The 20073-nt window shown below is 40.3% G+C and overlaps 1 protein-coding gene across 1 annotated transcript in view; it reads left to right on the forward strand.

The window, feature by feature from the left end:
* The first annotated feature begins 809 nt into the window (after positions 1-809).
* Positions 810-20073, forward strand: part of LOC127432077 (zinc finger homeobox protein 4-like) — an 86889-nt gene continuing 67625 nt past the window's right edge. Inside the window, exons 1-2 of the mRNA XM_051682869.1 lie at positions 810-1193; positions 17334-19939. Of these exons, the coding sequence (XP_051538829.1) occupies positions 17380-19939 (2560 nt within the window). The 5' untranslated portion in view covers positions 810-1193; positions 17334-17379. The remainder of the gene's footprint in view (positions 1194-17333; positions 19940-20073) is intronic.

Here is a 20073-nt window from a genome sequence, read left to right on the forward strand (position 1 = left end):
AGAATAAAGACATATCGGATTTTCATTTCCTTTCCTCTTTCCCTTACCCCTCCACAACCGAAACTGCTAGGCAGTCGTCGACACATCTTTTACACAACCGGACCCAAAGGATCGACTCATACTCTTTCCCCACTATAGTATTTACGTTTTCTTTTTCCCAATAAAGTTGGAGGATTATTGTAAAAAAAAAATTTTTTTTCTTTTTATACTTTTTTGTTACCTACTTTCGCAATCATTGGATGTGATTTTCTTCAAAAACGCAAATATCGAGAGAACGAGCGGAGGGAACTGCGAGGAAAGAAAGTAAGTTTTTTTTTCTTCAACTTTTATTGAGTAGGCTAGTTGGATTAAGGTCGAGTATTGATTTTCTTTCGCGACTAGACCTGCCGAATCTGCGATATTCCACTCTCGGATAACGGCTTTATGTGATATCATTTCGGCAAATGGCAGCGTAAATATTTTCCTCTCAGTTTGTAAAAGAGTCGTTTTGCTGGATAGCCGCGAACTGTCAGGCGATACACCGTAACAGGCGTATCCCCTTTAAAGCCTTATTCTCATCTTTTGGAAGTAACCCGTCCTAGACGTGAAGTTCCGATCATTTCTACGGAGTTATTCGCTGATACTGAGGAAAAGTGGTCAGATTTTTACGTTCGCAGCTGTTGGACTCGCCTTTTCACAGCAAACGCTTAACAGCAGGGTTTCTTACATTTGACCAAGTAGCCTATATTATAACTAAAACAAGAAACCATTCATTAAATAATAACCAAGGTTCAATAATGTAATGTATTCGATAAGGTAAACACATCCTTTAAGAAACGAGAAGGGTATGCTACATTTTATACGCGACGTCGGCGACTATAGAGAGCACCTCGCTCGGGACCGGTGTGTTTTAGTGATGTATCTTAAAATATACACGAGAAGGCGTACAGTCCACCTCATTTAACTAAAAGATGCGTCCTCGTTCATTTTACGGTTACCTGCAACGTGTACGAGTCTCTCCACGCTGCGGCTCGGATGATAACGATAGGAGGGACTGAACTGTAAAAGCAGCCGAGGGTCTCTTCTGCCATATCCCGGGCTCCTTCATGTCTGTGGCTGACGTAAAAACACGGAATAAAAAGGACCGAGACGATTCATATTTTCATCAAAAAACCAATTCCACGTTCAAACTACTTCTGTCTTCTGTCTTGCCCGTAAGTTGCCTTCTCTTCTCCCTTCGTTCCCTTTACATTTTTTCCCCCTGAGTGAATTGTCTCCGAGTTTATAGTAGGATACTGTGGGATGTCGGTTGATTCTTAAAGTTCAGAGTTTTCTTTTTTTGTGAAACGGTAACATTGGCATCGAAGAGCGTGGCATGTGTGGTGAGCGCTTGGCTTTTGGGTTGATGGTGAGTGTGAGACAGAGTCTTGGCTCCGATTGGAACGCGACAGTGACAAGGGCATCGATCGCTTCTATTGAGAGCACAGAAAAAACACTGGCAGTGGGGAGGCAGAGCACAGAGCCGCGGTGTGTATCGCAGTGTGTCTGCGCTCTCAGCTCTCTATTCCAACAAAATCAACAGATTTCTCTCCCTGGATCACCATATTTGTAGGATTTCAGTTTATTTTTGGGCTTACTCTTTACTGTTGACATAATGCGCCCTTGTTTTTAAAATGAGCTGCTTTTGATTTTTTTCTTCATTAGACAATGTGGATTTGTTCGCTTTTTGTAGTAATGCGATCCTTTGTGGATACCTGGATTTGTTTGCAAATTGGAATAGGACTGGGCATCTGTGCAGCTTTTCTCTTTAAGGACGACGATTTTGTGCAAATATTACATATAGGCTATATATATATATATATATATATATATATATATATATATATATATATATATATGTTTCCACTGTATTTTTATTATTATTAGTTTATGTACCTTGCATGTAAACAAAGGTGCTGCTTTCTGTATTTTCATATTAAACTCAAAATTTTCTAATCAAATTATTTGTATTTTCATTAGTGCATAAATGGTCGTGTGTTGTGTTATGTGGCAACAACAGTTATCTGCAAGAATCATATTTTAAGAATAAATACAAATTTAAGGATAAGATCTACAGTCATAGAGAAAAACAACAGACTAAGGATGATAAAATGTGGTACGTTGCATTTAGTAATATGCTCATTTAAATGCAGTCTAAACTTGTGTTTTTATGCAACGCATTTTTTCATGATCTATTAAGTGTTATGCTCTGTTTTAATATCAGAGTGTTATTCATTTGTTTAGTCTTTTTGAATCCACATAATTTCATAGTACAGATTGATTCTAGGCGGCTTGGAATATTGTGAAGCCAACGAGAGAAGCCCTTAATAACTCTTGAGACTCAGACATGTTCTGCAGTAAGATTGGCTGAGGCTTCTCCTAGGGTCGACAATGTGTCATTTCCATGAAGCCAAATTGCCCACTGCCTTTATGATATTAATGTGCAAATCAATATTTCAGGGATTAAATTTCCCTTCTTCATTTTTTATGGTTTCTACCTCAATAAGTCTCAAGTCTAATAGTAGAGGCTGGATGATTTAAAATCCGCCTCTGTGGAGTGGCTAGCTGCAAGCCTATCACAGCGTTTTGCTGATCACTACTGAAACTTCTATGGCAATGCGCAGGGGTTGACTGCCATTGCTTTGTGACATTAATGCACCCAATTTGGCTAAAAGGCTGAGAGATGACTGCGTGTTTGGTTGAATGCTAATACGTAGTTATCCCAGTATTAATAGTTGTAAAAGAGAAGCCCCATTCAAATACACATACATACACTCACACACACACATTGGTAATCCGATGTTTGCATACACACACGCACAGACACACACATAATATATGCACATATTTTGACAGCGTCCATCATTAAAAATCCAAAGACAACCATCACTGCTCAGTTTCACCTCAAAAGACTGCAATAGAACATCTTATTCCTGAAAGGCCTTGTTCAGGGGCAGACAAGGAAATACAGTTTCTATTTTAGAATGTGGCGATATAAACCATTTAGAGCACCAAGAGCTTCAATCCACAGGAGCATGGCTTGTTATTACGTTGCAGTCATGGAAATGTATTGTTGGTCAGCAAAACTGAAAAGGAGTAGGGATGGTTTTTCTGTTTTCTTTAACCCTGACATTATCATAGTCCTCCATGCTGTCTTCTGTCTATCATTAGGTGTTTGTTCTTTTATTCATCTCACACCATCTGGACTACGATTTGCAGAGTGGCTTGAATTTCATATGTGAAAGAAATTGTTTTCCATTTGGTCTCATCTTAAACCCTTGAACAGACCAATTTAATTTCGCCTGCACAGAATAAAATAATGTACATGGTGCAGGACAAAGGCCTTTTTAATCTGTCTGCGACTGTATGATTTCCTTTAAGATTCCCTGTCTATTATGATTTCAAAAGCTCAAGGGTCGTTGGGGTGTGATATTGTCAATCTTTAAAAAAAATAAAAAAAATTCTTGTTTAAGGTTTGTTGTACTCAGAATTTTGAATCTTACCACAAGAATGATTTATTTTAACACAAAAAGTCAGCACTGCCTGCTAGCATGTTGCGAAACAGATTATTATGCTCCAAGTTGCTAGTGCTTTTTGTGGTTTCCCAAGCACATTAAGTGTTTAATAACCTCCCGTGCATGTGTTTGAGTGTACTCATGATTGCTATCGACAGCATTGAGAAAATTGTCACATTGTTCTAAGAGGAACTTAGGAATTTTGTTGTGGTCCCAATTGAATTTGGTTCGGAGGATGCAGTACTGGCCCAGGTCCGTAGAGCAGTGGGTGGAAAACTGAGAAGTTAGGAGCTGGCTTAATGTATTAAGGGGGGCCTTTTTGTGTCAGCCCTGAGGCATTTCTGAGGCAGCAAGAGCCTCCCCCTGCTTAGAGGCTTTTTGAAGGGTTAAACACTTGGATGGGGTTCAAGCTCCACCGTACCAAGGGAAAGTGCATTTGAATATGTACAAGTTTCATGTAATTAGGACTTAATTTTATTAACATATGCAAATTGTTAGCTCAGAGGTTTGTTCAGCTGGTAGACATCAGCTGAGCACAAACGGCTCATTGTTCCTGGGGCAAATAATGGATTTGAGTCGGATGGTGGAAGCGCATAACCAGCTATCTAATTTAAGTCGTACCATGGCAAAATTTCATTAGTAGCCATGGAGATGGGTTTAATTGTGCTGACTAATGGCCCTGACTATGGTGGTGGCCCCCAACACAGAAAAAAATCATGCCGATTTGCTTAATCTGCCTCACAATAACACTTGTTTAGACACGTTTCCCTTATGTGGGAATTTGCATATGCAAAACTGGGGTCTTCCTGATCTCGTTCGTCATGTCGGGCTGTCAAACATGCAGAAAGACAACGAAAGGGAAAGCAAAGGCTGTTGCTGATTTTACCGCAGAATAGACAGCATTATTCAGACTGACAACATTCTTTCATAATTTGTTTCTGATTAATAGACCATACTGAGGCTTTTTCTTTTCAGGCTTTTAGCAATGAGAAGGTCAGGTCAGAGAAGAGTTTCCACAGCAACTAAAGATCTGTTCTTTTCCCTTTGGCTAATTAAATCACATTCTTATAGGCTCTCCACTTTTTTTTTTTTTTTTTTTTTGTGGAAAGCAGAAGAGGAAAAAAAAAAAGAATACTGTCTCAGATAATCTCTAGTTTCCTTCAGCTATAGATGGGGAAAGCCTTGTGCAGTGCTAGTTCTCCTGCAGTAATCCTGTTTTTTGACAGAAATGTAAACTGATATAATTGCTTTTCAGGAAAGGGAATGCAGGGTTTGTACAAGTGTAAAAAGCATTGGAAAAGGATTAGCATTTTTTTGCATAATGCACAGCGGCTTTGAATGGGGTACTGAATGGTTGACTGAGTGACTTAGATGAAAGCGAGATGGAAACGGTGCCTTCTCTCCCTTTATTTCTAGGCCTGGTTGTCCCTAAAGATGTTTGTCGATGACTTGAGACAACAGGCACAGGCTTCATATTCCTGAAGCCTCCCAAGATGCCTGCAGATTTTGTCATCATGTGAAGTAATATGTATGATAATGGTCTCTCTCTCAACTGGTAAATTGCAGCCCCTATGCTTTATTCAGCGGCATTCAGGCACAATAGGAGAGCTAGGGAGTGAATTCTGCTAAGATGGGATGCTTTTTTTCCCTCAATTTAACCAGAAAAAGGTCTTGATTTTATATATACAGTGTGTGTGTGTGTATATATATATATATATATATATATATATATATATATATATATATATATATATATATATATATATATAATATTCTTTTGTTGTTTCTAGCAAAACATTTAAACTAGAATTTTTGTGTGTTTGTAAAAAATTAAACACTAAATACAGCAATCATATATTATGGATGAGATGTTTTGGAGGATGGTCTGACTCTTTTTAGTTTTTGTTTTGGGGCCGATATGACTTTTATAGAGATTATAACTATCTTAGCGTATGCAAATGTTTAAGGAAACTGAATTGTAGCTGGGATAAATGCTCACAGGTTATCATGAACAAAATTCTTCTTTTCTTTTCTGTGTCTTTTTCTAACGGTTCCAAGGGTGAAAAGGAAGTGTAGCTGTGAGTCAATTGTGAAAGGTGGCAATGTCACTATTTTTAAGTCCGTCGCTAAAGAAAAGGATACAGCCTGGATGACGGTTCATGTCTGTGCATTTCAAAAAGGACTCACAGTCTGACAAGTCATGCTTTAGTGTCTGGTTGGATCAAGCGTGTACTGACAAGTTCAACCAGATGTTGATGTGGGCCCGGTTGCCATGTGAAACTTGTATGCAGTGGATTGTCCATTACACCCCCCGTCCACCCCCACCGGCCCTTTGAGATGTGCTCCCTTCACTCCCCAGCTTGGATGTAGTTAAAAAGTCTCTTCCTTTGTAAGGATGCGAGTTACACATGATTCCCCCGGTGTGTGAGAACACATGACTGATGAGGACACGGACATTTCAAACAATCGTAAGGGTTGTTATGGGAAGTACTTGTTATCATGAGGAAATTTAATTTTTGTCCTCATTGAGAACTTTCATTTTTGTGCGTGATTATCTAAATGTTTTTGTTGCTCTTGGTCCTCTGCCAGTCAGGATTACATTACTTTTACTGTCAGCTTGTGTCTCATCGGAGAAAGGGATTTTCCCCCTTCTTATTCTCAGGCCTTCTTTGGTTTTGTGACGCCTTCTCTACAGGATATTAAAAAGGGCAACAAAAAAAAAGAAAAAAAGAAAATGGAAATCCAACTAAAGCAACCTTTATGCATTTGTTTGAAAAATGCAGTGATGTTTGGAAATCAACAGGATGGACTGCATGTGTTAAAACATCGGTCTGGTGTTGTGTACAAAATATCAGAGAATCTCTTTTTTTAACCAACAACTCAGGATGAAGAAAAGGAGCAGGACATCATTATTATGCAAACGCAGCTGTGTTCATTTAATCTGGCAGAATTGTATACCCGCTCTTGGGTCAGCGAGTATGGCGGGCATGTTTTAATGAAGCAGGCTTTGCGATCCAAGCAAAACTTGTGTTGTGATATTTTTGGGTACATGTTTAGTCACAATGCTGCTAAAGATCATAAGTCGTAAGATCGGTCCCTGTTAAATAATATTTTTCAGCCATGTCTGTGTGTTTACATGCAAAGGGCATGTAAAAATTCATCTTTTACTGGAGTTTTGAGGAAAAATATTTTCATTTACGACACACATTTGACATTAAGTCTGTCTTTTAAACCTCCAGGAAGCTGAGATTTTCATACCGTGAGATAATCTCACGTGAAGAATTGTTTCTCTATAGATTACAGCATCGCTGAAGTAACAGTTGCTTAAAGTACCCAGGGTTACTTCCTCCTTCACAAATGATCATACCAAGATTTAAAAAGGTAGGGTTTCAGAAGTGCCTGCTCTTGTGAAGTGCCTTGCTTCATGGATGTTATAGTCCAAGTACAGTTATACCTTCTCATCTCTTAAGAGCGAGCAACCGTCGACCTCAACAATGGCATTTTCTTCCTGTTTCTCCCCCTATGTGATTGAAATAAAACCCTATACTGTAGATGCTCCATTCAGACAGATGTACACTCAGAGAAATAATACACACTCTTGTTGCCAATCTCAGCTGGATAACAAGCCCATTATTAGTTGTCAAGAGAGGGATGAGACCATAATTGAATATGTATGACCGGTAGTGCCTTATGTAAACAGATAAATGAGAGCTTGCCCTCATGAATATTCATGCACTCATCTGATCCTGTCATGGTGATATTAACATGGCTGTTCCACCTGTGTGTGTGTGTGCGTGTGTGTGTGTGTCTATGTGAAGAAAATAGCAGTTTTCCAGACATGACACTGACCCTCTGTTTGTGTTAGTCTAGAGGCTGAGCAAAGCTGCAACAGTCCCCAGAGAAGTATTTGGTTAATTCTAGACTTCTCATATCCTGTCTCGCTCTGGTCTGGCATCTTCATTGGAATCATCTTTAATTATTTGCTTTAAAGGGGGTTAGACTTTCCATCAGTGCAGATGAGCGGCTGGGACTGAAGGCTGGTTTTGTGTGGGTGCTCAAGGTCCTGGTGTGGGTCGTCTTCTCTTTAGTTTTAATGATGTGTAGAAGGAGAGATTAAATTTGTGGCCCGCAGAACTCGCGTCAATGAATCGTGGCCATAAAATGAAAAGAACAAGGTATTGCATTGAACTGAGAAAGTAAAAGTGGAGGGGACAAGAGATAACTGTTGTTCACATTTGTATAGTCAAATTTCAACAGAATTTTTGGCTTTTGAAAAAAAAAAAAAAAAATGTATTTGTCCTCTTTAGAAATGTATTTTAGTTTTTGGAGACATGAGGGTGCTCAGCTTGCCATACCCTTAACAATTTAAGTTATGGGTAATCAAAAAAAGTATTGAGAGCATAATAAAAAAGACCAATAGAAACGATATGGGAAAAAAACAAAAAAACATTAAGGACAATTGAGGTACTTTGGGTTTTTTCATATAAAATCAAATCAGAGGCCTTTGCAAAGACCAAGTGATGCATGCATTCGGTGCAATGGAGAGCTGTTAAATCTGACGAAGGATGGAGAGACAGGCTTTAAGTTTATTTTGAAAAAGCAAAGATTATTTTCCATTTAATGCCAGAGTCTGTGAGGTTTGTTGAAACAAATGTATATGTGCCATTTCATGCACTTGCATCTGGGCTTTGCATTTCAAAACACTCCCATACCACAGCTTTATGCTTATTACTGCATGGCATTTGATAGCAAAACAAATCATTCTTTCAGCTGACTATTACCATTCAGAGCTGTAGGTATAATGTGTTTTCTTTGCTTTAATTAGTTGGCAGTTATGCTGATCTAGAGCTTGTTTTCTCTTCTAGGTTGTCATTGACCTTAAAATACCCCCAGTGTCTTTTTTAAGCCTAAGCAATCTGAAAAGCATAACACAATGTGGCCTTCCCAACTGCAGTGAACTGATAATGTTATAGCCGGGCCAAAATTTATGCTTTCAAATGGCACAAGTGGCAATAACCACAGACTCTTTTAATGTTTCTTTTCAATAGTCCTGCTTACAGATACTTTTCGGTCTCTTGCCCTTTTCATCTTAGAAGAAATCATTTTTGGCTCTCTTATATCATGCAATTAAATTAATGATTTTTGAGTTAAAAAAAGGATTATTAATTTTAGTATGAGAATCATTTTGTCTGGTGATTGCAGGGAGCGCTGCCAGATTGCCAGATTCGTTAAAATTAACTTTGAAAATTGAATCGGTAGTTTGCTTGACATTTCGTTTATTTGATAATGGAATTTTGCAGCCCTAATTTCGACTCATTCTTATTACATCTGACAGTTGTTTGTTTGGAGTGAAATCCAATTAAAGTATACACTTTTCAAGCGGAATACTCTGGTTCCTTTCTTAAAGAAATAATGACCCCATGATGGCACTGAAAACAAATGTTTTTTTGTGGTCAGAGAGGGATAAACTCACAACAGCTGTCAGAACAGAGTTTGTTTAAAAAGCAAATGCCTTTGGTCTAAAGTTCATTTGGAGAGCTCTCTAATTAAATATAGGCTCAAACCTTAAGTTAATTAGTAATTCTCTGGCTCTAGAAATTAGGTATATCTGAAGCAGAGATCTCTTGCACTGCCATATAAGGACATTAGTTCTGCATGGAAGAACTTTAGTTAGCAGTAATTCATGCTTTAATAGATTGTTTGACATGTTTTGTGAAATTCCTGCATGAAGAACACTTAGGTTAGCACATAGCTAACGGCACTGGAATGCATGCAGGGATACCTGGCCTGTGATTATGTTTATAATACTAGATAATTACAGGACCGGGAAGCTGGATCCATCGTCTTTACTGAGCAGCTTGAACTTTAAACTTTTATTGTTCCTCAGGAAAGAAATGACAGCACTGAAAGGTCAAGATCTGCAAACAAAAAACGTGCCCTTGTTGGAAATGTCGTCTGCTTACCACTCCTGGCCTACACGGTTGAGTGTCAAAATGTTCATCAGGTTAAAGTTAGTTAAGCATAGAAATATAACACCTGTCCAACAGGCTTAACAGGGTATATTTTTAGGTAGGTTGTTAAACAGTGAATTCATAGGGTCTCTGTAATGGTCCCCATCTTGGCTAAATAGGCTACGTTCATACAGGCATTGTTTACAAATATGGCAAACAAACAAATCATGGGGGGGGTGGCAGCTCAGCGAGTAAAGATGCTGACTACCACCCCTGGAGTCGCGAGTTCAAGTGACTCCAGCCAGGTCTCCTATGCAACCAAATTGGCCCGATTTCTAGGAAGGGTAGAGTCACATGGGGTAACCTCCTCGTGGTCGCTATAATGTGGTTCTCATTCTCTGTGGGGCGCGTGGTGAGTTGTGCGTGGATGCTGTGGAGAATAGCGTGAAGCCTTCACACACGCTATGTCTCCGCGGTAATGCGCTCAACAAGCCACGTGATAAAATGCGCAGATTGGCGGTCTCAGATGCGGAGGCAACTGATATTCATCCTCCGCCACCCGGATTGAGGCGAGTCATTACGTCACCACGAGGACTTAGAGCCTATTGGGAATTGGGCATGCCAAAATTGGGGAGAAAAACAAAGAAGAAGAAAAAGCATGTGATTGGTTCATTTGAAGCATGTATATGTTAGTGCCTCTCCAGAATTTACGTCTTACACGTTTTTAATTTCGCTTAATTTTTTTGTATTGTATCGGAAGTGAGCAGTGCCGAACAGATGTGCGTAAAACTACAATTTATGTAACTGGTAAGCACTTTCATATTGTATGTATTGTACTCCACAAGAACATGTTTGACCAGTAGATTAATATTTATTTAGCACAGGGAAATCAAGGATTAGTCAGTCATCATTTTAACTCTAATCCTGCTCGGCAAAAACTAGACAAAGAGGGTGATTACTTAACACGGACTGGCAAAGCTACAATTAGATTCTCTGCTTTCTTGTTGAGAACGGAAAATAACTCAGAGACACACACAAAGGGAAAGAGCTCCGTACTTTCCCCCCTCCTGCGAAAAAAGCAGAAAGCAAACATATTCATCACTCACGATTTTGTGGACAGCAGAAAGATCACGAGATGAATACACGTCAAACCAGTGAATCAGAGAAAACAACTCTAATTTTAGTCAGTGTATCCTTTGAGAAATGTGCTTTTTGGGTTTGTTTCTGCACATTTCTTGTGAGTCTGTTTACTCATTTTCTATGTCAATGTGTGCATGTTTTCATTTGTTTGTGTGTCATTAGTACAGTGTGTGAGAAACAACACATCTGCATAACTAATTAAGCCATAAGACTCACGAGGGGAATTTGCAAAGTTGTAGTATAATGCACTTATTTGCATTTGGCTTATTTCTCTTTGCAAAATACACAGCAAAGATGGCTGATGTGTCTCAGGTGGGCAGGCATGCACTGTTTTCATTACGCCCTCTATGTGACACTCTCTAACCCGATCTGAGTTCAAATACAGTTAACTGGTGAGGTTAACTTTGAAAAGCTTCCCATTGGGTGCAGATCAGCAGCATGAGAGAGGTGGAATTAAAGGGATGATCTGCCATCATGTGGACATGGGCACCAGAAAGAAAAGATGTGAAACCAGATGTGGGGTGAAAAAAAGGCTAAAGAGGAAGACTAGTGGGGAACCTGCCAGCATACGTTCCCTTTTCCCCTCCTTCTCTTTTTCACTGTTGAAAAAGAATGTTAATGATTTTTTGGTCCCTGGCACCCCCCCCCCCCCTCATTGTTTGTTGCGAGGACCTTTTCTTTCAAACTTAATTACCTTCTCCCCTTTTTGGTGACTTGGTCTGAAAGTTTGCACAGTGTCAGGAGAGGTCGTCACACATTCTTTTTATGGTACTTTTCGTTAATCCTGGGTGTGCAGGCATTTCTCTCCGTGCTGGGATGGTAGAGGAGGGTAATGGAAGAGGCTCCGCACGATCCGCAGGAAGCTTAAAGCTGGTTAATGCTGTATAATAGTCTGGACATAGACTGGCTTTTGTTTGTGCGGTTCATTTCGAATCAGGCGTAATTAACTCCAGAGTGTTTCCAGATTGCCAGCGAAGAGAAATTGCAGCCTTCTCTGCTTTGAATTGAGAAAAGACATTAGCTATGTAGATTATGTTTCCCTTTGATACTGGCCGTCCTGTTAAAAGTTTTCAAATGGGAGAGGGAGTCGTATAAACCTAGTCAAGGCCGAGGCATAGCAAACTTTTTTTTTTTTCTCCTTAAGCTAAATCATAGTAACTTCTCTCCAGGAATTCTGAGTGTAAAGCTAGAGTCATATGATACTTTTTTGGCTCTTAAAGATTTGTGAGTTTAACAGTTTTCTTTATTATTTTTTTTAATTTGTTTTTGTGCTTGGAATTGTGCTTGGAATTGTGTTATTTCCAGGTAATTTGTTAAACAAGATTCCACAGCTAAATGGATGTCGTTTTGCTGATGTGGATTTGCCACACCCGACAGTAATGATATGGTGTGTATTGAAAATTAGGCTTTTAAATGTGGTTATGGCACAGGGGAGAACTCCTGCCTCTACTGTTACACCTCTGGGCATTGACAGGGTCTGGAAAAGCCTTTGTGAAAAAAGGGTCATGCAAAAACCCTTTTTTTCAACTCCCCTTTTCTCTCCCCTTTTTTTTTTTGGACTTAAACAAGAAAGAATTAGGCTTCCTGGTGTCCTAGGAGGCCAGAGAAGCTCTTGATGTTTGGATAATACCATTTTGATTGATTTTTCATCAGTTCTTTCTGCATGGCAACAAATAAACAAGTATAATTAGACTTGTGAAGGCCCATTCACAGCTTTGTTAGGATTATATATATGTGCAGTTTGCATGCTGTGACTCTCCTTTGTCTTTCCCTAACTCACTCTGACATTTTGATCAAAGATTTGGTGTTGAGAAAAGTTCCGTCGGAGACTGGGGAGACCTTTGTTAAACTGGATATAATTTGGAGATGTTGCACCTATTTTTCCTTTTATTTTTCCTCTCGTTTTCAAATTACACTAGAATACACTGCACACATTTGCCTGCTAACGTTTAACATTTGTCTACATCTAAAAAAAAAGGCAAAGACAAAAAAAAAAGAAAACTATTTAGGGAAGAAAGGGTGAGTGAAATTCTTTTTCTAAGGGGGTGGGTGGGTTGGATCAGGGGGAAGTCTCCCGACTCTTTTCCCAAGAACTCGGCACTCTGGCAAACCTAGCATTCTTACTCCATTATTCCTTTCTCTTGATCAGATCACATTCTTTTTAATCACTTCACAGGCAGCGTCTTCACAGAGCACCGAGAGAGAAGCTGAGACAGACTTAATTAAAAAACAGAGGTAGAAACACTGTTTGCCATCTTTTTCTTCTAATGGGAACAGGAGCCATTTCCATGCAATGAGATCTGTCCTCATTGTTTTGAGAGAGCGCTCTGCTGGTTCCAAGAAAAAGATGTTAGTATTTGTTTTTTCTTCTTCTTCTTCTTCTTTCTGTAGCCTTTGCTTTGTAGACCAAAAAGAAGGGAGAAAGTAAGACAAGAGAGAAAAGCTTTTTAACAGTTAAGTTACAGCACATTGGAGCAATCATAGAATGTTTTATAGAATTGGTGTACATTGCTCAAAAAGGTGTTAATGGGAAAAAAGCAGTCAAAAGAGCATAGAGCCCCCTTTTAAGGAAAGGTATGTACTTAAGACTAGCTTATTTCTTCTATAGAGAAAAGAGAGTATGTTAACTATTGAGATTGTGTTTTTGGTGGCTTTGAAGAGATGCCTGCTCGTTATTCTTTGAAAGGATGGCCGATGATGTAAAACAGTCATTCTTGTGGGTTTGTCAGACATCTTGAGCGCTTGAAGATGTCTAGATAATACACGGTGACTCGACTTAGTAAACAGTGATTTTTCGAGAAGAAATTGATGGGCACACTTAAGTTGCCAGGCTTCACCGCTGATTGTCAATGAAGCGTCGTTTGATGCAGAATATCAATATGAAAGCCGGAGGTGCGCTCAGCATCCCCTGATACTTGCCTCATATCAAAACAAGCATAGCTCAGAGCTGTTTAGCTCTTTTGTGCCTTGCTTCATAATTCAGAGCCATGTAATGATTCACATGCATAGCCAAAAAATGTAGAGACAGGCAAATCCAGAGGAGGGCTCTCACAGCACTTCAACTGTCAAGAAATGCACAATTCATTTCAAACTGTGAATTTTATGTCCGGGCCCACATTAAGTGATGCTGTGTTTTACGGATCCCAAGCATAGCAGCAAATACACATTCTTAGGCACAAAATATTTGCATAAATTCAATTTTAAAAGAGGTTTCTGCCACTTGAAACCGACAGTATAATTACATCTTCCATATTGTATTTGATACGTTTTAAAGGCTGAATCCTGACAGAAACAAATTACAGACAGCCGCTGACAAGGTAGACACATGAGGGGTAGTGTGTGTGTTTATGAAGGTTACTTGTTTTATGATGTGCCGTAGGTTTTGTGTTAACTTCGCTGGAATGTTGTGTGTGCCTCGCACACTCACCAAGCGCCCACAGGCCCTGGAGGCACAGCTGCTGGCTCTGTTGTGTGCCTTGTGATCTTAAACCAGGAGATGCAGAAATTATCACAGGAGAACATTGTAATCTAGCCCTAACTTCCCTGCCAAACGTGTGTTTTTGGAGACGCACATTCCTCTCGCCTTGCATAAATGACCCCCCTGCCCTACTTTCCACTACGCACACACCTTTTCATTTTTGTATGTGTTGTGTGAAGCTAATGGTAATAGGTGCTAATGTTGCATTAATTACCAAGCAGATTTGCTCTTGGGGCAGTTAGGATTTCATGTCTTTATTTTCACAGAAGTTCATTGTGCAAATAACCCCCAGCTCCTTGTTCATCACAAAATTTCATTTTTATGTTGATTAATTGGATAGTGTATCTGTATTTTGTAGTAGAAGTGAATTTTATTTTTTGTATTGTTTTTATCACTGTTTTTCCATAGCAGACATGCTTTAGCTGTTTTGCTGCAAGATTACACTTGATTTGAGTATAGAAAAAACATAATTTTATATAATTCCCTTGTGTAGTATCCATAGGTCCTCCCCTGGAGGATTTCAGAAGTGTCGACATATTTTTCCTTTTAACTCTAGCACATAAACTCTATGTCGATACTTCAAATGTTGCATGTCGCATGACAGAATTTATCCCAGTCGTTAGTCTGTGTTAATCATGACGACATGGTATACGTCCTTGAAAGCCAATTTATTGTATGTGAAGCATTACTCGCACTGTTATGGATTGATCTTAACGGCATACCTGCACAGATCCAATCCTGCAAACACGTCTGCGTCATGACACTTACAGGAGTGCCAACACAAATATCTCATATCATGCACCTGTCATCAACAAGTGCATGGAGAACAAATGAATGGCCATTCTTTGCGATTAATTTAATCACGGTAGCCATCCGTTTATTTATTAAAGTTGCTTTTCCACACCATTCAAAATAATAGACGGTAGTCATGGAATTAGCCCACAATACAAAAAACATATTATTTCTATGCACAAAGATGTTTTAAATTAGAAAATAAATACACAATACTAAGAGAAAAGCATCAGTGTGCTTTTTTGGAACACTATAATATTTTGTTTCTCACACACTGTACTAATGACACACAAATTCTATAAAGTATTGTTTAGCTTACTTTTGAAGAAAAAAAATGCAGGCAAAAATCCATGTATTAAATTAAATAAATTACCAAACGAATAAAGCCTTAAATAAAAAAAAATTAATTACCAAATGAAAAAATAATATTGTTAGGCCTATATAATTGCCTTGTCTTTACACAAAATTAAATTAGCCTTATCCTGTTTTGTAGACGAAAAAAGTTGGTTGAATGACATTCTCAGAATGTTCTACACTTTTTTCAAGACTATAAACTATCAGAACTATTTGTCCAGTGCTGAGTTCACTTTCAGAAAATTAGCTTTTGAACATTTTAAAACTTTTTATATTTTAAATCTAACCCTCTTTACCTCGGATCGCATTTGCTGAGCTTCTTCAGAAAATGTAAATTGCATTTTATGATGCTAAAATTAATTTTAGATGACAGTCAAGTTCAGTTGGTCGTTAAAAGTTGCTGGAGAAATATGCGGGACATTATGCAGTTGAGATGGCAATGCTTTAGATTTGATGTTTGTTCAAAATAGCCTATTGAATATCAGGAATGTATCATATGTAAACCCTGACATTACACTGCATCAATTTTTCTTTAATAGCTGCGCACACAGCATATACAAATCGATGGGTGGTCATAATACAAAGACAGAAAGTTTCACCCACTACTTGGTGCAGGTTGCCAGCTTGAACAGGGCCATTCGGGTCGGAACCGGTGGCAACCTGCAATAGGCGCAACATCAAGACCAATATTACAGTCCTATCAGAAGGACAACAGCTCCCTTTTGATTGCAATTCCTCGTCTTCTGATTGCATTTATTTGTAAAATTAAAATGACAGTAAGCTGGCTAATTTCAATGAATTGTCTCAATACTCTCCCCATTTACCAAGACTTTGGGGAAAACATTTTTTTGGGACATTTGGGAGGCGAAAGGTACACAATTAGCGATGTACACACATTTCTGTATGGAAACAGCTTAAGGGCAGATTTATTTTGCGATAACCCAAAACTTATGCAACAAAGTGTTTTTTAAGCATGACATCATCACGCACAGCATTTGTATCTGTAAAAGGCCATTTGAATGGAAACAGGCAGAAGACGGCAGATTTCACAAATATTTTTTTTTTTTACACATTTTCACTTTGTCAGTAACAAAACAGCACGAAAAGTGGATGGAAACTAGGTTATTGTTGGTCTTTAGCTTTTCAAATCTCAACCTGTTTTGCACACACTGCTATCACCCTGTAATGCTGGAAATTTTGGTGCAGCTAGGTTTCTGGTTAGTTTCTTACAACATGCTGTCCAGGCCTCAGTCGCCGACTCTGAGGATGGTAGATGGATTTTAACATCCAGGCCAATGTGTTGGGTCTGGGACCCTGGAATCCTCATTGCCAGCATGGGGAATAAATTGTCTGTGATCCCATAAGGGCCAAGAAAAAATATGATTGAAGGGTTTTCATCAGCAAGGTGTGCATATGATTTGTGAAATCCAGTAGAGACCCTGATTGAGGCAGTGATGGTTGGGAGATGGGCAGCCATCCAGGATAGATAACATCGCTATGGTATTTCAAATGATTTGCTTTATATGCTAGGATTTTTTGTGAGCTGCCAAGGAAGAAAAATTGAGAAAAAAAGAAAGGAAAAAAAAAATTAAATAAATTGTAAGATGGCTCTCCTGGGGTGACAGGGCTGGGTGTGCTAAATATTCATTTGAATTTGGAGTGATTGTCAGACAGGCCAATGAGTGGGTTTGAATTTGGATGGCTACTTAATCAGGGCTTGTTAGATACCTGCTGGGGGATCTCTCATAGGGGAAGAAAACTTGCATTTAAAAGTGTCTATTATTTTAGTATATTTCCCAAATGTGTTTTCTATGAAATATGTATGTAAAAGTTTTTTACACTTTAAAGCTCTTGTTTAGCTCAGTTACATCAATCGTGTCTGTCTGTGCATTTAAATCCTACAGCTGGGTGTAAGTTCACTTGTAGATAGATCTCAGCTGTTCAATTTTTAGATCATTCATGTGTAATTGCAGTGCAGGAATGCTTTCTGTATCATCAAGGATAGCACAAGCTGAAGATCAAGTACACCATCATCATACACACTCTAATATGTCTTTGCTCTCTTTTGTTTTTTTATTTATGCAGGTCCCTGACAGGCTGGATGAAATGAGATCCCCATGTAGCGAATACTATGGAAACCTGTGACTCCCCTTCTCTCTCAAGGCAGGAAAATGGGCAGCATATATCAAAACTACATGAGACGACACATCTTCATAATGAGGTGCCAGAGAAAGTCCCTGGGATGGAGCCTTACAAGGAAAACAGCCCAACGGACGACAACCTGAGGACGGAGGAGAGCCGGCGAGAGATTACATTGGGACTGAGCACAGAGAATGCAGTAGGCGCTGCCACTAAAGAAATCCCCTGCAACGAATGTGCCACTTCCTTCTCAAGTTTACAAAAATACATGGAGCACCACTGCCCGAACGCTCGCCTTCCTCTTCTGAAGGATGAGAACGAGAGTGAGGTCAGCGACCTCGAGGACAGCGATGTCGAGAACCTGACAGGAGAGATAGTTTACCAGCCTGATGGCTCAGCTTTTATTCTTGAGGACTCCAAAGAAGGTGGTCAGAATGCCCAGTCGGAGGTCAAAAGCCTCTTTTCCCCAGCTCTGTTTTCAAACTCCCAAACTGCTGCTGGGGACAAGACTGAGCAGCCTGCCACAGTCCCCATGTCCTTTTGTCCACAAGTGATCAATACCTTTCACATTGCTTCATCCCTCGGGAAACCATTTACAGCCGATCAGGCTTTCCCAAATACCTCAGCATTAGCAGGAGATGGTCCTGTGTTGCACAGTTTCCGTGTCTACGATCTCCGACACAAGAGTGATAAAGACTATCTTACCATTGATGGCTCAGCCAAAAACTCATGTGTGTCCAAAGATGTTCCAAACAATGTGGACTTGTCTAAATTTGATGGGTGCATTAGTGATGGGAAAAGAAAACCTATTCTGATGTGTTTCTTGTGCAAGTTGTCTTTTGGTTATAGTAGGTCATTTGTAACCCATGCTGTGCATGATCATCGGATGACCCTCAATGAGCAGGAGCAGAAGCTCCTTAGTAATAAATATGTCTCTGCCATCATACAGGGCATTGGTAAAGACAAAGAACCTCTTATAAGCTTTTTGGAACCAAAAAAAAACAATTCTGTGTTACCCCACTTTTCTACTGCAAACTTCATGGGCCCTGATCCAGGCATTCACAGCCTGTGGAACACCTTTCACATGGAAAATGGTGATTCCCTGCAGGCTGGTTTTGCCTTCCTGAAAGGAAGTGCCAGTTTGGCATCTTCTGTAGACCAGTTGCCCAGGAGTGCCCAGATGCCAAAGGCTGAATTGAACCTTGGGGGCGTGGCCATCTCGGCACTTAAGTCCCCCATCAGCTCCACTTCTCTCCAGCACTCGTCGCCCGGTTCTGGGTGCAGGGATCATGAGAGCAACTGTGAACGGCAGAGGGACATTAGCACTTTGCATGCAAATGGCGAGCTCCCCATCAAAAGTGAGCCCAGAGATGTAACTGATGCTGAGGAGGATGAAGACATGTATTCAAATGAGCTTGATGATGATGGTGTTGGCGAACTGGGGGATAGTACCAATAGCAAAGATTTCCTTCTCTTAAACCAAAGCATTTCTCCTTTATCGTCCAGTGTGCTAAAATTTACTGAAAGGAGTACTACTTCCTCTGTGACTGTTGCCAATGACCTAGAGAAGACAAAGCAAGCTGATGCCATATTGGACTACAGCAATGACTCTACAAGTGGAGCCAGCAAAGATGGCTGTGACTCCAATGGCGGCAGAGATGGCACACCGCCATCTCTTCCTCTTGACCTAATTCGGCGAGATGATGAGAGCCCAGGCCCACTGCACCAGCATGCTGCCATGCCCGGCACCCCTGGCACCCCTGGCCCAGGTGAGGGCTCTCCTGGAAGTGGGATCGAATGCCCCAAATGCGACACTGTTTTAGGTTCCTCTCGTTCACTCGGTGGTCACATGACCATGATGCACTCAAGGAACTCCTGCAAGACGCTGAAATGCCCCAAATGCAATTGGCACTACAAGTACCAGCAGACCCTGGATGCCCACATGAAGGAGAAACACCCAGAGTCTGGAGGCTCTTGTGTTTATTGTTGCACAGGTCAGCCTCACCCTCGACTAGCTCGGGGCGAGAGCTACACATGCGGCTACAAACCTTTCCGCTGTGAGGTGTGCAACTACTCAACAACTACCAAAGGCAACCTTAGCATACACATGCAGTCAGACAAGCACCTCAACAATGTGCAGACACTGCAGAATGGAGGAACGGAAGCCATCTATAATCACGCCGCTCCTGTCTCGAACGCCAGCCTGAGTGGATGTGGCACGCCCTCGCCCTCGCCCTCCAAGCCAAAACAGAAGCCCACGTGGCGATGCGAGGTCTGCGACTATGAGACCAGCGTAGCACGCAACTTGCGCATTCACATGACGAGCGAGAAACACATGCACAACATGATGCTTCTGCAGCAGAACATGAAGCAGATCCAGCACAACCTGCATATGGGTTTGGCGCCAGCCGAGGCAGAGCTCTACCAGTACTACCTGGCCCAGAACATCGGCCTCACAGGGATGAAACTGGAGAACCCATCAGACCCACAGATGATGATCAACCCATTCCAGCTTGACCCTAGCACTGCCGCAGCTCTGGCTTCTGGTCACAGTGAGTAGTTTTCCGTTGGATATGCTTGTCAATCACTTTCTTTTGTTCTCTCTCTCACTGGCTCGCATTTGATCACTTCTGCCAATATTATATCATGTTCTAAACCTGTTCTTTGATTTTAAAAAATATTATGA

Source organism: Myxocyprinus asiaticus, chromosome 41 (genome assembly GCF_019703515.2).
Source record: "Myxocyprinus asiaticus isolate MX2 ecotype Aquarium Trade chromosome 41, UBuf_Myxa_2, whole genome shotgun sequence".
NCBI lineage: Eukaryota > Metazoa > Chordata > Actinopteri > Cypriniformes > Catostomidae > Myxocyprinus > Myxocyprinus asiaticus.